The 15,554-nt window shown below is 37.4% G+C and overlaps 1 protein-coding gene across 2 annotated transcripts; it reads right to left on the bottom strand.

The window, feature by feature from the left end:
* Positions 1 to 93: 93 nt before the first annotated feature.
* On the bottom strand, positions 94 to 3,649 carry LOC125471922 (glucan endo-1,3-beta-glucosidase 3-like). Of its 2 annotated transcripts, XM_048572899.1 has the most exons (5): positions 3,397 to 3,649; positions 867 to 2,120; positions 636 to 663; positions 395 to 536; positions 94 to 323 (listed from the first exon to the last, which is right to left on the bottom strand). In XM_048572899.1, exons 1-5 carry the CDS (start codon positions 3,452 to 3,454, stop codon positions 237 to 239), a joined length of 1,569 nt encoding a protein of 522 aa, XP_048428856.1. In that variant the 5' UTR covers positions 3,455 to 3,649; the 3' UTR covers positions 94 to 236. The 2 variants fall into 2 exon arrangements, with proteins under 2 accessions (XP_048428856.1, XP_048428855.1); XM_048572898.1 differs by having other exon boundaries at positions 94 to 536; positions 3,397 to 3,646.
* Between the last annotated feature and the right edge of the window lie 11,905 nt (positions 3,650 to 15,554).

Below are 15,554 nucleotides of genomic sequence, written 5' to 3'. Positions count from 1 at the left end.
GAAGAAAAACAGGCAGATTTACATGGAAGGGTCTTGAATTCATCACGCTGAATATAAATGGACGGATCAAAGTCCGGAACAAAAGAATAAAACTGTCAGCAAAAACGAGATTTATGCAAACAACATAGGTACACCAAAATAATCCTAAATGATCCCCCTTCCAATTTGTTTCTACAAATTCCAATGAACAAGTACTCACCTTTCAACCACTACTTGCTTCTGCCTATATGTTCAAATCAAAGCTTGCCACCCCCTAACTCCTCCTGGGAGGGTACAAAATTGGGTCTTGCTGCAAGTTTCCCAACGGGTGCCAAACTGAGTCTCTAAAAAATATTCGTCTATCAAAAGAGTTTTGCAGGAAATACAAATTCACCGCGTTCTACAAGAGAACTGCACTCAGAACTAAGAAACCGATGATCACAGAGCTTGTGAAGGAACCACCACTGTAGAAAAATAGTGAAAGGCACCCAGAAGCTGTGGAATTTGAAGAAGGAGCCAGTGATGTGCTGTTGACGAAAGTGCTATTTCTCCCGCCACTACATTCACCAAAAAGGAACAAAAGGTTAGATTATATCTGGTAGTCTCTTGGAAGTTAAAATATATTCGTAATAAGATGAGAGAGTTTAAACTTTTACCTTCCTGGAAATATACAAGTGCCGTGACCTGCAAGAATTGGCAATAAAATATATCAGTAACAAAGCAAGATTTTCACGAACAAAAGTGCAGAATATAACACACTGGCGGTGCAATAAACAGAAAATTTTCTTCTTGATTACAGTCTTCACTACTAAAGTTTGATCAAAGCTCATAAGCTAGTCTGTAGTAATCGAAACTATGATGCAAATAAACATGTCATGATGCCATACTTGGATCTGTGGTAGTAACGGTAGCCACCCCTTTGAAGTCACATGTTCCAGGTGACTTGGCCATCAGCTGAAAATATGCATTGAAAGCATATGATGCGTGTGTGAGCACATTATCTGGTTCATAACATGGTTGACCCTGCAGCAAAGGTGAGCAATCAACTTTCCCTGGTCCACATGCCCAATCCAAGGCTGCTTGTAGCATCTTTTTATCAGCACCTTCCTTCACAACACAAAAGGTTTGGTTCGTTGTGTCATTTGCCAACACAGTTCCAGCACCTGTTAAGTGCAAGGTATAAACTGGCACTCCATCAGCATTAAAAAGTCCCCAATTCTTTTCAGAGATAGACCCAGGTCTCAAATCCTCATTGTAGAGCTCATAAATATAAGTGCTAACAGCAATCCCAGGATGCTTGGGAGTCCCCGTGTTGTTAAGCACGTGCCTAATTAGGTTACTGTTGTAAGTGTTGGCATTGTCAAGTGTGGCATCTGGCTCCGCTGAGTCACCCTTTGAGGGCCAGCCTGACTCGGTCACTACAATGGGGATATTAGTGATGTTTAGATAGGACATTGCAAAATAGGCTGCATCAACAATAGCCTCGAAGACATTAGTATAATGAAGCAGTGTATTAGCATCCACGGCTTCCTTGTTTGGAGGGAGAGGGCGGAAAAGTGCATAGTCCAAGGGGATTACACCGTTTGATTGCATGTAATCATAATACGGGTAGACATTGAGCATGAGATATGAATCTGTAGACTGCAAGAACTTGAGCAGGGGAACCATGACCGGGTCCCATGAGCGATTGAAGAAGGCTTGAGATGGTGGAAAGGAGTCGAGAATAATGGAGGAAGAGTGTGGAGTAGAGACTCTAATTTGGCGGTCAAGGTTAGACGCAACAAGTGCAGAGTGAATGAACTTCAGGGCAGAAACTAGGACTGGAGCAGCATTTGGGAGGGCACTAAAGACTTCCGATCCAACAGCTATAGCAGTGATGTTGGTGGCAGGGACATGGGCTATCACATTGCGAGCAACCCAGTTAGCAGCAGTGGCATTGGACTGGCCAATCCCAAGGAGCTGGTCATTAGGAACAGAAACCGTCACTTGGATGCCTGTGTTTGCAAGAGCGAGGAGCATGGTTCTGTCAGCATCATAGAGTCTGATATGTCGAATATTTTGAGCTTTAAGAAGTGCCACCACCTGAGTTGGGCTCGGCATGTCAGAAAGATCTGTACCGAGGTTTACACCGATGAAGGCATCTGCAAAACATCAACAAAGAATGCAGGATTAGACAACAAAATTGTCCTGTGAAACGGAATATCTTGTATTCTGAAAACACTTCATCATGCATGTAGAACGGGTAGTATAACTCATAAATCTGACATGTTTCGAATTTATGGATATCCAGAAAAACCATCTTGACATTGTCAGCTTAATTTACTTTTTAAGGAACAACTCTAATTAGTTTGTACTGATCCAATTAGACCCTCATGACCAAACATGAAACATGCCGGAGGCAATCCTCTAATCTCCTGTCTAGAGACCAGATAATGGGCCCAAGCTACCGCTCCACCATGTTCTCTTTCTTCATAGACAAGCATCGTGAATCCATGATACAACTAAACAGCTGTGACGGGAATTCAATAAAGGTGGCACGGGAGAAACATCCCAACAGTCTTAAGAATCATACGAATCTCAGCTATGCTAATATTGTCGTCGGCACATATTACATATGCCATGTGGTTTGAAGCTGTAGGAAACAATCAGGGAAAAGTGACAGCTTACCTCCCAGTATAGAAACAATCAGCCTAAATGGTAAATAGCTCCGAATGACTTGCATAACAAGTTGGATCTCTCAACCAACAAAAACGCGGCATTCTTGTTGCATCTCTCAATCAGCTAAAGGCACCCACTCTCTCTCTCTCTCTCTCTCTCTCTCTCTCTCTCTCTCTCCCTTTTGAAAGACTGCATCTTTCGGAAGAACCTGTCTTCTTTTTTTTTGGTCAAAGACTCAAAGTGCGGCAAAAATTGAAACTTCAAATCAAATCAAAGGACTCGTAAACTATTGGAACTTAACTTTTGTTGACCAAAGTCAAACAGTGAAGACCACTCTAGACTATTGCAAATTTAAATTTTGTTGACCAGAACAGTTGCAAAGAATGTTATCTAAACCTATTATATACAAATCAGTCACAATAAACTCACTGACTTTGCAGATTTATTAGAAAACAACTATTCATTTGAACATATTTAAAGAAGACCCAGAAAAAAGGAGGCAAAAACCCACATCGGAAACGCATCAAAACACCAAAAGAACGTAACTTTAAGAAGAAGGGAAGGGTCTCTGTCACATAGGAACTCGTAGAACACAATGCAGACATCCAAAAATTAGATTGTAATCATTAAAAAAAAAAAAAGGATTATTAAGAATTGAAAGCTTAAGATTTTAGAGAGTGGCTTAAACATACGAGGAATACACACACATATGTATATATAAAAATATATACACAAGTACAGAAAGGCATAAAAGCTTACCTTCACCAGCAGAAACTGCAGAGACAGCCAACAGGAAGAAGAATAGCAGAGTAGTCATGGAATCCTTCCTCTCTGCCCTCCAAAACCATAAAAATGAAACCCCCCCACAGAAGACACAGCCCAGAAAGAATTTCTAATTTAAATAAATCCCCAAGAAACCAAAGGGGCAAGAATAGAAGAAGGGAATAGAGAGCAAATAAAGAGAGAAAAGGAGCTCCTTTTGAGGTTTGTGGAAGCTGATGAGACAGAGAAAGGAGAGAGAAGGGGGTGAAATTGTAAATGCAGAAGCCAGAGGATCGCAGAGTGTGTGGGTGTGTCAGAGATCGGACGGCTGAGATTTACATGCAGGTGCATAGTAACTATTAAGTGCAGAAAAGCCTAGGCTACCACTGATGTTGGGCCTCTCGAATCAGAGGGCTTAGGTAGGTTTAATGTTTAGTCTGAGTTCGCGGTCCACGAGTAGACCACTTGTGCTGACGTGGCTTGGTACAGCTGGATGCAACGGTCTTAATCCGGACAGTGTTTCAGTTCTTTTTTTATTTCGTGTTTTTGTCTTTTTCTGTGCGAATATTTATGTATTATTCAGTAAAATGGGTAGCCCCACGAGACACGTTGGATTTTAGATTGTCATTTTTTGTGCAAAGAGGCTTTCTTTCCGATGGAACTAAACAAGAGACTACATCAAAAGAAAGATTCTTCGATGTGCTGGAATAAAGTAATACTTCTAAGTGTCTAATATAAATAGTTGGATATTTAAAGAAAAATATTTTTTAATCATTTATATTATGATATTTAGTGTATAAAATTGTATTTTCATCATACTAAAAATTTCTCACAGTAAATTACATTGTGAACAACATTATAAAACATCTTGAAATTAAGGTAATCATAAAACTACACTAAGCTCGTATATGCCTAAACAAATCAACCAAGTCGCGCACTGGTACAAGATCTCAACCCTTTCTCCCGATCATTGTAGTAGCATGTGTGGCGCCCATGACATAAAGGGCATGATGACTTACTGTCATCCTTCAGGATTGGATGAAAGCCCTTACCAGATCCACAAAGGCTGAAGCTCAGAATTGAAACCTAGGGATTCTCACGCTCAAAACCTAAGGTAGGATTCTTAAAGCTCGTTTGGATGTATTTTTAAAATAGCTAAAAGTGTTTGTAGTAAAAATATTTTTGTAACCAATTCTTAGTAAAAATGTAAGTAAATTTTGGAAAAAACACATAACTTGTGCTTCTTGTAGAGCTTTTAGAACCCAAAAATATTTTATTTAAAAACACTTTCAAACAAGGCCTTACTTGTTGGCCATGCCCTCAGATTTTTTGCGAGTTTTTTTTCATAATCATAATACTAGCTCATTTTCGAAAATATAATTCATCCAAAATAAGGAAATGGAATTACGTGGAGCCCATAAATCATTTTGATTCCTTTATTTAATAAACACAACAATACCCCGTGGATTGAACCTAATTAATTTTGAGTTGGATATAAAAGGTATTTTTGTCACATCCTCGCCCGGGGCGGATCACTTCCCGGACCCGCTCCACCACCGTAGCACAATATTGTCCGCTTTGGGCTTACCATTCCCTCACGGTTTTGTTTTTGGGAACTCACGAGCAACTTCCCAGTGGGTCACCCATCATGGGATTGCTCTAGCCCCTTTCTCGCTTAACTTCCGAGTTCCTACGGAACCCAAAGCCAGTGAGCTCCCAAAAGGCCTCATGCTAGGTAGAGATGAGAATATACATTTAAGGATCACTCCCCTGGGTGATATGGGATGTCACAATCCACCCCCCCTTAGGGGCCCGACGTCCTCGTCGGCACACCACGACCAGGGTTAGGCTCTGATACCAAATTGTTGAAGGAAGATTTGTGAAAAACAAGTTCATTTGAGCAACATCAACAACATGCAATTAACAATTAAAAGGCGGAATCATGTTTATATGCACTCAAAAACAAAACTTAACCCATGAACTTCAAAGCCTAGTAGATAGGTGAACCAAGACTCAACTCAAAACAAAGTGAGTTGAGAAATCAATACCTTTGTAGATTCCTCTTTGCATAAGCAAAGGCTAATCACCCAAAGAGAGGGTCTTCATTCCTTGCATCTTAGATCCATGGATTTGGATGGATGAAAAGGTTTCTCCAAGTTCTCAAAATTGAGAACCTCTAAGTCTCCACACCAAGGCATATTGTAGAAGAAATGAGTGACCTTGGAGGAGTTTGATTGCTAGATGATCCCTCCAAGGTGGCCAGCCTCTTTGAGAGCAAAGGGAGGTTTGTGTTCTCATCTTTACTCCTAAGAAAACCCTTAGGATGAAATGGCTATAAAGATGTCTTTATACCACCTCACAATGGAGTGGCAAACTTGCAATTAAGCCAAGTTCACTACCCTCCTCTAAATGGCCGGCCTAAGGGGATTTATTGGGCTTTTGGGCCTTTTTGAATCATTATTCATTAAGTTGTCATACAACTTAAGTCAATGGACTTGACGTTCGAAGCCCATTGGGCCTTAAGGTCCAAAACTATCCCGAGGTCTTTAACGAACTTATTCGTTTGATTAATTAACATATTAATTAATCCTTGCCATAAATAATTAAACCATTTAATTATTCTTACTCATCTTCGTTGAATCTTCAATCTCTACCTTACACGGTGTACGATCCATTAGGTTCCTTTTAACGAGGCAGTGGGCGATTCAAACTCTTTCAAATCGATTGTGAATTGAAACTTACTTTCAATTCTCCCGTTAGTGATAATACACTTTTAGGGCTTCCACAAACCATGGTTGACGCCTAGCAGCATGTCATGGTTACCCAAGCTAATCAGAAGAGGTGGAGAACCTATTCAGTTTTAGGATTACAAATGCAATACGGTCTTTCTCTAATACAATACTCTTGACCACATTGTTTGGTTTGATAGTTTATTCATGTCTACTATCCAATGTGAGTCTTGTGCTTATATGATTACCTTGAATGTGATTTGGAACACATTCCTAAATCTCATTCATACTTTGGCCAAAGATTCTTAATCATATCATAGAGTATTCTCCCTCAAACAGTTTGAAGGTTAGAGATCCCTTGTTGCGCATTCACTTGCCTCCATGGCTAAGTGGCTTAACCCCAACGATGCCGTGGACACCCTCCTGATGGAGTTACTTTGACATAATCAAAGATTAAGGACCTAACCACAAGACAACTGTGATGCCTCAGGTCAAAAGACTAATTTGCATTATCCCAACCATGAGTTCTCATGTGACATGAATATGAGAACTCTTCGTTGATCGTGTTCAGTGAACTCATTCTCTATTGAGCACCTACGTACTTGTCTTGATGTCACACACACCAATGACTCGAGACTAGTCACTCTCCCTGAGAGAAGACATAGCACGTACTGATCTTAACGGACTGTCAATGCCCAATTGACAATCCTATGATCAGGAACGTTTAGGATGTGTCAACGAAAGAATGGTCTCATGAATCTAACTTCTTTAGATCGCATTCTTCCAATCACATATTCCTTGGACTTATCGTTTAAGCATATAACATTTATATGAGACGGCTCAAACAATAATGTTTGCCCTTAATATTAAACTAGATTAGTTTAACATGTGAAATGTCCATAAAGTATCATCATATGATTGGTTTTAGGGCACATTTCCAACAATCTCCCACTTGCACTAGAGCCAATCAGCTTAGTCATCAGTGATGATACCTCTTCTGTAGTCATTTCATAAATGGCTGAGTAGTAGGCCTAGACAATGGATATCTATATGTTATCCATAGAAGCAACCTTGAGAATAACGACGTCACCATTATACATGATTCTCAATCATGTGGTTCAGTCTCTCATTTGAGTTCGGACCTTGATGAAACCTTGATTCCCTGGCTTGAGCTATCGCCCCATTAGTGTCATACACTTTCTGGTTGGAACCGAATAGAGAGTTCATAAATGAACTTTCCCATCCAAACAACATTGTTGTAAACTTCTATATGGCAATATATTTTGCATTCATAATGGAACACACTAAAGTCATTACTTTAATGTTTCCATCCAAATATCCTTTTAGTCATAATAAAGAGATATTTGTTTATCTCTTCATTCATAATGAAGAAATATCCAATGATGGATTAGATTCATAATCTAATACATTTACGCTTCCATTACGTTACTCTAATTCTTTCTCAATTATTGAGTAATATATCCTTTAGTATTTCTCAAATACTTAAGGATTCACTTGACAGTTGCCATGGTTCTGATCCTGGGCTTGCACTGATATTGTCTTGTACCTTTCTAGGTACATCTTATATCAATGTTTTTCATACAATATGAAATACATAAATCACCTTTCTGCTTATGCATAAAGGATTCTATTTACGCATTATTTCTTTGGGAGTCAAAGGGTACATTCCCTTTGAGAAGAACAACTTCCTAGTCTTACTAGAATTGTCATTCTAATTTAAGTTTATCATCAAATGAGAAACTTCCTAGCATCTCTTGTCTATTTTAGGGATTGATATAATCCAATTATATCTTGAAATATATCATTATAGATTTCCATTCCATTATATAGACTATATCTCTCATATACATTCTATTGTTATAGAATAACTTTAACGAAGAAGTACTCTTTTCATTTCCAAAAATTAATATATATCATATATATATATATATATATATATATATATTTAAATTTAGGAATACGAGTAACTCCCACTAATCTTTTGTAAACCTAGTAAACAAAATATTCATTTACATCTTTATGAGAAATCAAACAATTGATCTTTTCTCATAAGACGCTTATAGCTCCCACTAGCTTGCTAAGATCCATGATGGATGGATCTCTACAACTAACCTGTCTTGTGATTTATAGTTTTAGACATATATTATCAAGACTATCTTAATAATGGTTTCGGAAACCCATATTATGTCCAAACATTAAATCACCATTTAGTTGTAGCTAGCAATCTTCGAATTAATTGAAATCAAGACTACGTCAAAGATAGTTTCTTCAAAGTCAACCATTCTCTTTGAGTGTAGTCACCTTAAGCTACCAATTAGCTGTGAAGGTTTCATTATTCCGGGTCAAATGGTACTTTAGCATTTCCTTAAGTATATATCGTATATACACTCAATGTAGTCATAAAGATTTTCATTCTTATTTCTTTCGAATTAAGAGGTGCAACTCTATGACATAGTCATAAAGTTCAAACCATTCAACTGAGACGGTTTATAAATCCTTCTGGACTACCTTGGAGCTTGTGGTATAGGAACTAGGTTGTCTTAGAAGTATATATCATATATATATGGGTAATTGATAATGTCCAACGAACTAAATCTTATTCATGTTCATTCTTCTCCTAATGGAGAAATTCATTATCTTACGATGCTACTTTCCTTGATATTTTTCAAGGAAATTAATCTAAAGTGTTACTTTTTCCTTGGATCAAATCTAAGGAGGTAAATACTTTAGACGTCTTACTCATCTACTTACATTTCTTGAATTCTTTGAAACCTTTTGCAAAGTATTCGAACTTGTGTTTATTCAAAATAAACTATATTCCAACCGAGAGTGATCTTCGGTGAATGTCATACAACATGAGTAGTATTATGTTGTGGACAAGTGCCACTAACATCTAAGTGAATTAACCTCAACAACTTTGTGATTCTTTCTTCTTTCCAAAAGAATAATGATTCGAACATTTCGCCTCTATACAATTTTAACAAGAAGGTATTGGATCCGGATCTAACGATCCAAAGCATCCATCTATGACCAACTCGTAACTTATGTTTTAGAGGTATCACAACTCAGTTGGGATTAGTCACTACCTTGCAACCTTTTGGGTTTTAAGCATCATCGTATTCTAAACAGTTAAACTACCACATCATCTCTACTATAGAGACAACCAATTTAAATTACAATAATCTAATTATTGATTAATAAAGAACAATGTTTTGTCAAACAAAACATTTATCCATCTCTACTATAGTGACGGATTTAAGTTCCTTAAAATTGGAATGTAAAGACAATCTTTAGTATTTTCCAATTTCTTTGGTAATTCATATGAGGAAGTAAGTACAATCCGCTTTCGCAGAGATCTATATTTTATTCACTTTCCGAATGTGAAGTACTTTCTCTTCTCTCATTAATCTTCTACCTTTTATTAGCACACTTTTACAACAAATGTAAAACATAGTTACTAATACGGAATCAAGCATTCAAGTAGAAGAACCAACTGTTTTGAACTATTTCAAGAACATATTACAACACCTTCGAAAGGTGTGTTCTTGACACTTGCAAGACATTTCTTGCAAATACCCCTTCCAATGTTCATCATTTCATAAAGAAAGTTTGTTCCCTTGGAGTTATTTTGCCTTCTTCATTTGACTTCTCCTTTGACTACAATAGTCATGGTCCCTAAACTCCCACTATCTCTCTTGAAACTTATTTCAATTGTGTTATACACATCAAACAATTTGGAGAGTGTGTGGTTATTGTTCACTATATATAGTTTACAATAAACTTAGTGAACCATTAGGATAGGGACACAAAGGTGAAGTCCTTGCCTAATTTCCGTCTCGTTAAGTGGTTTAACACTTCAACACTCAATGATTCAAAATCATCATAAGTCCATATTGATGGACTATTTTTGTCAACCAACCATTATGTTCTAAACATAATTACAAACTTTCAAGAGTTGTTCTTCTCATGTTAGACTTATCTAACATATTCTTCCAATGATACATTATCAATAGGAAGATTGTGAGGATGAGACTACTTAGTTACATCTACAAGCCATTAAAGACAATCTATGGGATTGTAGAACTAAGTCCGGAAATTAAAGCATTCGGCTTTTCTTTGTCAAGTTTTGGATAGCGTTTGCAAATATATTGGTAAACAAATACATAACGAATATAAATTGATTGATTTTAAGCCATTTGATTCGGGTCTTTAAATCAAATAGCACCACCCACTATTTTTGGCAAATTCCATATCCCTCATCGGAATTCGAGAGTTTTGGAGGAAACTCTTAGTAGGGTATGGTAGGCTCACTATTACCAAGCCCATCTCACGATGATACGATATCGGCTAGCATTAATAATAATGAGAGAGTACGCTTACTCATTTGCATCTCTTGCAAGTACCCATCTTATTTGGCCTCTAGAGAATGTTGCCTCACAATGATATGATATCGGCGCCATTGCACTTAGTTAAGTTATTCCCACCATGCTTAGTTCATGAAGGGGTTCAAGAATAGCCTCACAATGATATGATATTTTCCATCCTCGTTGCCTACACTCACCTCATCATATGCGTATAGACTCCTCCTGAGTGTAAGCATGCACTTTGTACTCCCCCATGATAGGGTGAAGCCGGTGTACAAGTCACAAACGATTGGAGCCTACCACGGTGGAAGGCCACAAAGAGATATTCAAAGCATCTCTCGCTTATCAACTTAATAATGGTTTGGTTGAGGGTTTTAGGTCTCATCACATAAATATACATTTTAATCCAATTAAAACATTTTGGTCCTATTACAACTATTGGTCCATTTGATTGATTTAGTAGTATATAATACTCCCACTATGCTTTTAAAACGGTTTTTAAAGTAAGACTATATGGTACTACTAACATAAGATTTGCATTCATTGATGGACTATATAGTTGCCTTAGGGCCTTAGGATGACTATGAACCTTTGATTCGATTCAACACGAGCCTAGTGTTGAATTTCGGTCTAGGGATGGTGATTGATTTTAGTTACGCGTTTAATCACATTAAGGCGTGTTGTCTTATTGGGCGTTGGACCCAACTATTCCAATTTCATGCATATCGAATAAAACAAGAAATGAGTACTTCAAAGTAAATAAGAGCTTATGCTCTTTTACAACAATTGATCAAATCAAATTACTTTAAAGTAAAGAAGAGCTTATGCTCTTTTACAACAATTGATCATATCAAATTACAACCAAAATTTAATCTACACATTCCCATGGTTCAAACAAATTTGAAACGGCCTTTCACATGGCTCAATTATAGTAGGCTTAGGTTCATAATCACCCTTTCTTTAATTAATTAATGCTTTAACTAATTAAACTTGAATGCAACATTTTCATTTGGTTTTTGTATCCATAGAATTGATTTAAATGGAGCTAAATGAAATGAAAATTCAATTCTCATTTAAAGAGACAAAACAATTTTGTTCTCTACCTAATTTGGGCCATTTTGCAAAAACTTAAACTTTTGGGGTCACTTTGTAAAAAACACAAAAGTCCACTACTTCATGTAATTACAACTAGAACCCAAAAATTTCCACAAAAGCTAAAACTTCATTAAAGGAGCAAAACAATTTGTCCTTTTAGTGATTTTGGACATTTACGTAAAAACGTAAACTTTTGGGTCAAAGTACAAATACACAAAAGTATCAAAACTTTATGTAATTGCATAAAAGCCCCACAATGACCCTAATTGAGTAGGGTGGCCGGTTTTGAAGCAAAGTATTAAAAAAAATTTCAAAGTTTTTGTAAGTGGGGTGTGTGAAATGGAATAAATCATTACACACCTACCCACTAAAATTTCTTTAATTTTTTAAAAATAAATATCTAATATATTTAAACATAAGAAATATTTCAAAACAAAAACTTTATGAAATAAATCAAAACTTTGAACCAAAACACCAAACCTTTTGTTCTTGGCAAGAACATATCAAGAACAATGAAGAACATTCATGAAAAACCCATAAGAGCTCCATGAACATTCTTCACCCAAAAACATCCCAAAACCACTCAAACTTAAGGGAAATAACATACAACCATACTAGGGTATATAGGGGTTCCAAAAGTCACTTTAAAACACTTTTAACAAGTCAAACAAGAACCCAAAAATCCACTATTTGTATTTGGCCGAATTTCCCCAAAAACATGGCACCAAAATTTAGCTCCAAAATTCATGCTCATATGAACTACATCTACAACATTTGAGATGGCAAATTTTCTAACAAAATTTACATTCAAAGAAGCAAGAATAAAGCTTGTAACAATTACAACATTCAAATCACAAACTATGAACTACAAAACCTAAAAGGATTCACCAACTACTAGACTTAGGCTCTTGATACCACTTGAAGGAAGATTTGTGAAAAACAAGTTCATTTGAGCAACATCAACAACATGCAATTAACAATTAAAAGGCGGAATCATGTTTATATGCACTCAAAAACAAAACTTAACCCATGAACTTCAAAGCCTAGTAGATAGGTGAACCAAGACTCAACTCAAAACAAAGTGAGTTGAGAAATCAATACCTTTATAGATTCCTCTTTGCATAAGCAAAGGCTAATCACCCAAAGAGAGGGCCTTCATTCCTTGCATCTTAGATCCATGGATTTGGATGGATGAAAAGGTTTCTCCAAGTTCCCAAAATTGAGAACCTCTAAGTCTCCACACCAAGGCATATTGTAGAAGAAATGAGTGACCTTGGAGGAGTTTGATTGCTAGATGATCCCTCCAAGGTGGCCGGCCTCTTTGAGAGCAAAAGGAGGTTTGTGTTCTCATCTTTACTCCTAAGAAAACCCTTAGGATGAAATGGCTATAAAGATGTCTTTATACCACCTCACAATGGAGTGGCAAACTTGCAATTAAGCCAAGTTCACTACCCTCCTCTAAATGGCCGGCCTAAGGGGATTTATTGGGCTATTTGGACCTTTTTGAATCATTATTCATTAAGTTGTCATACAACTTAAGTCAATGGACTTGACGTTCGAAGCCCATTGGGCCTTAAGGTCCAAAACTATCCCGAGGTCTTTAACGAATTTATTCGTTTGATTAATTAACATATTAATTAATCCTTGCCATAAATAATTAAACCATTTAATTATTCTTACTCATCTTCGTTGAATCTTCAATCTCTACCTTACACGGTGTACGATCCATTAGGTTCCTTTTAGCGAGGCAGTGGGCGATTCAAACTCTTTCAAATCGATTGTGAATTGAAACTTACTTTCAATTCTCCCGTTAGTGATAATACACTTTTAGGGCTTCCACAAACCATGGTTGACGCCTAGCAGCATGTCATGGTTACCCAAGCTAATCAGAAGAGGTGGAGAACCTATTCAGTTTTAGGATTACAAATGCAATACGGTCTTTCTCTAATACAATACTCTTGACCACATTGTTTGTTTGATAGTTTATTTATGTCTACTATCCAATGTGAGTCTTGTGCTTATATGATTACCTTGAATGTGATTTGGAACATATTCCTAAATCTCATTCATACTTTGGCCAAAGATTCTTAATCATATCATAGAGTATTCTCCCTCAAACAGTTTGAAGGTTAGAGATCCCTTGTTGCGCATTCACTTGCCTCCATGGCTAAGTGGCTTAACCCCAACGATGCCGTGGACACCCTCCTGATGGAGTGACTTTGACATAATCAAAGATTAAGGACCTAACCACAAGACAACTGTGATGCCTCAGGTCAAAAGACTAATTTGCATTATCCCAACCATGAGTTCTCATGTGACATGAATATGAGAACTCTTCGTTGATCGTGTTCAGTGAACTCATTCTCTATTGAGCACCTACGTACTTGTCTTGATGTCACACACACCAATGACTCAAGACTAGTCACTCTCCCTGAGAGAAGACATAGCACCTACTGATCTTAACGGACTGTCAATGCCCAATTGACAATCTTATGATCAGGAACGTTTAGGATGTGTCAACGAAAGAATGGTCTCATGAATCTAACTTCTTTAGATCGCATTCTTCCAATCACATATTCCTTGGACTTATCGTTTAAGCATATAACATTTATATGAGACGGCTCAAACAATAATGTTTGCCCTTAATATTAAACTAGATTAGTTTAACATGTGAAATGTCCATAAAGTATCATCATATGATTGGTTTTAGGGCACATTTCCAACAATTGTCACATCCCCGCCCGGGGCAGATCACTTCCCCGAGCCCGCTCCACCACCGTAGCACGATATTGTCCGCTTTGGGCTTACCATTCCCTCACGGTTTTGTTTTTGGGAACTCACGAGCAACTTCCCAGTGGGTCACCCATCAAGGGATTGCTCTAGCCCCATTCTTGCTTAACTTCGGAGTTCCTACGGAACCCGAAGCCAGTGAGCTCCCAAAAGGCCTCGTGCTAGGTAGGGATGGAAATATACATTTAAGGATCGCTTCCCTGGGCGATGTGGGATGTCACAATCCACCCCCCTTAGGGGCCCAACGTCCTCGTCGGCACACTACGGCCAGGGTTAGGCTCTGATACCAAATTGTCACATCCCGGCCCGGGGCGGAACCACTTCCCGGGCCCGACTCCACCACCGTAGCACGATATTGTCCGCTTTGGGCTTACCATTCCCTCACAGTTTTGTTTTTGGGAACTCACGAGTAACTTCCCAGTGGGTCACCCATCATGGGATTGCTCTAGCCTCACTCTCGCTTAACTTCGGAGTTCCTACGGAACCCTAAGTCAGTGAGCTCCCAAAAGGCCTCGTGCTAGGTAAGGATGATAATATACATTTAAGGATCGCTTCCCTGGGCGATGTGGGATGTCACAATTTTGGTTCAATTAAAAAAAAAAATATATCTCTTGGACCTATTCCAACTCTTTGAGTAAAACTTCAATTTTAGGTTCTAAATTTACCCCAACTTGCTTCAACCCTTGGGGGCAAATATGAGTTAAAACTCAAAATTCATTTATGGGTCAAATTTAGCCCATAATTCCCCCTGGTTTAATAGGGCTGGGCCACCATATATTTATATTTTTTTGAAATATTATATTCACACACCCCAAATTACTTCTCTCACACCCTTTTAATTTTTTAATAGTTTCTACACACCACTAACACTTGATAGAAAAATATTAAAAAATTAAAAAGGTGTGAGGGAATTAATTTAGAGTGTGTGAATATAATCTCCCTTTTTTTTAAGTTTTATATTTATAAATTAATTGAATCTAATGGTTAAGATATAATTTGATCAAATATAAAGGTAAATATATATATAATAATCCAAATTTAAATCAAACGGCCGAAGTAATTAAAAAAAATTCTTTTATGTGTTTCATATTCTTTCATAGTGTTTCACAAGTTTCATTGTGTCGGTTAGTGATTTTTCAATAGTTGTCGAAATCTA

The sequence above is a fragment of a genome, unplaced genomic scaffold (genome assembly GCF_019419815.1).
Source record: "Pyrus x bretschneideri cultivar Hongxiangsu unplaced genomic scaffold, Pyrus_bretschneideri_v1 Contig63, whole genome shotgun sequence".
Lineage (NCBI taxonomy): Eukaryota > Viridiplantae > Streptophyta > Magnoliopsida > Rosales > Rosaceae > Pyrus > Pyrus x bretschneideri.
Note: the sequence above shows the minus strand (reverse complement) of the source record. Positions and strands in the feature narration are given on the sequence as shown.

Bases quoted from the DNA above. Each gene is read 5' to 3' on its own strand.
- LOC125471922 (XM_048572899.1), bottom strand. From the start codon at position 3,454: ATGACTACTCTGCTATTCTTCTTCCTGTTGGCTGTCTCTGCAGTTTCT. The intron at 537-635 runs GTAAAAGTTTAA...TGGTGAATGTAG, and splicing joins ACTTGTATATTTCCAGGAAG to TGGCGGGAGAAATAGCACTT. The intron at 324-394 runs GCAGTTCTCTTG...AATATTTTTTAG, and splicing joins TCGGTTTCTTAGTTCTGAGT to AGACTCAGTTTGGCACCCGT.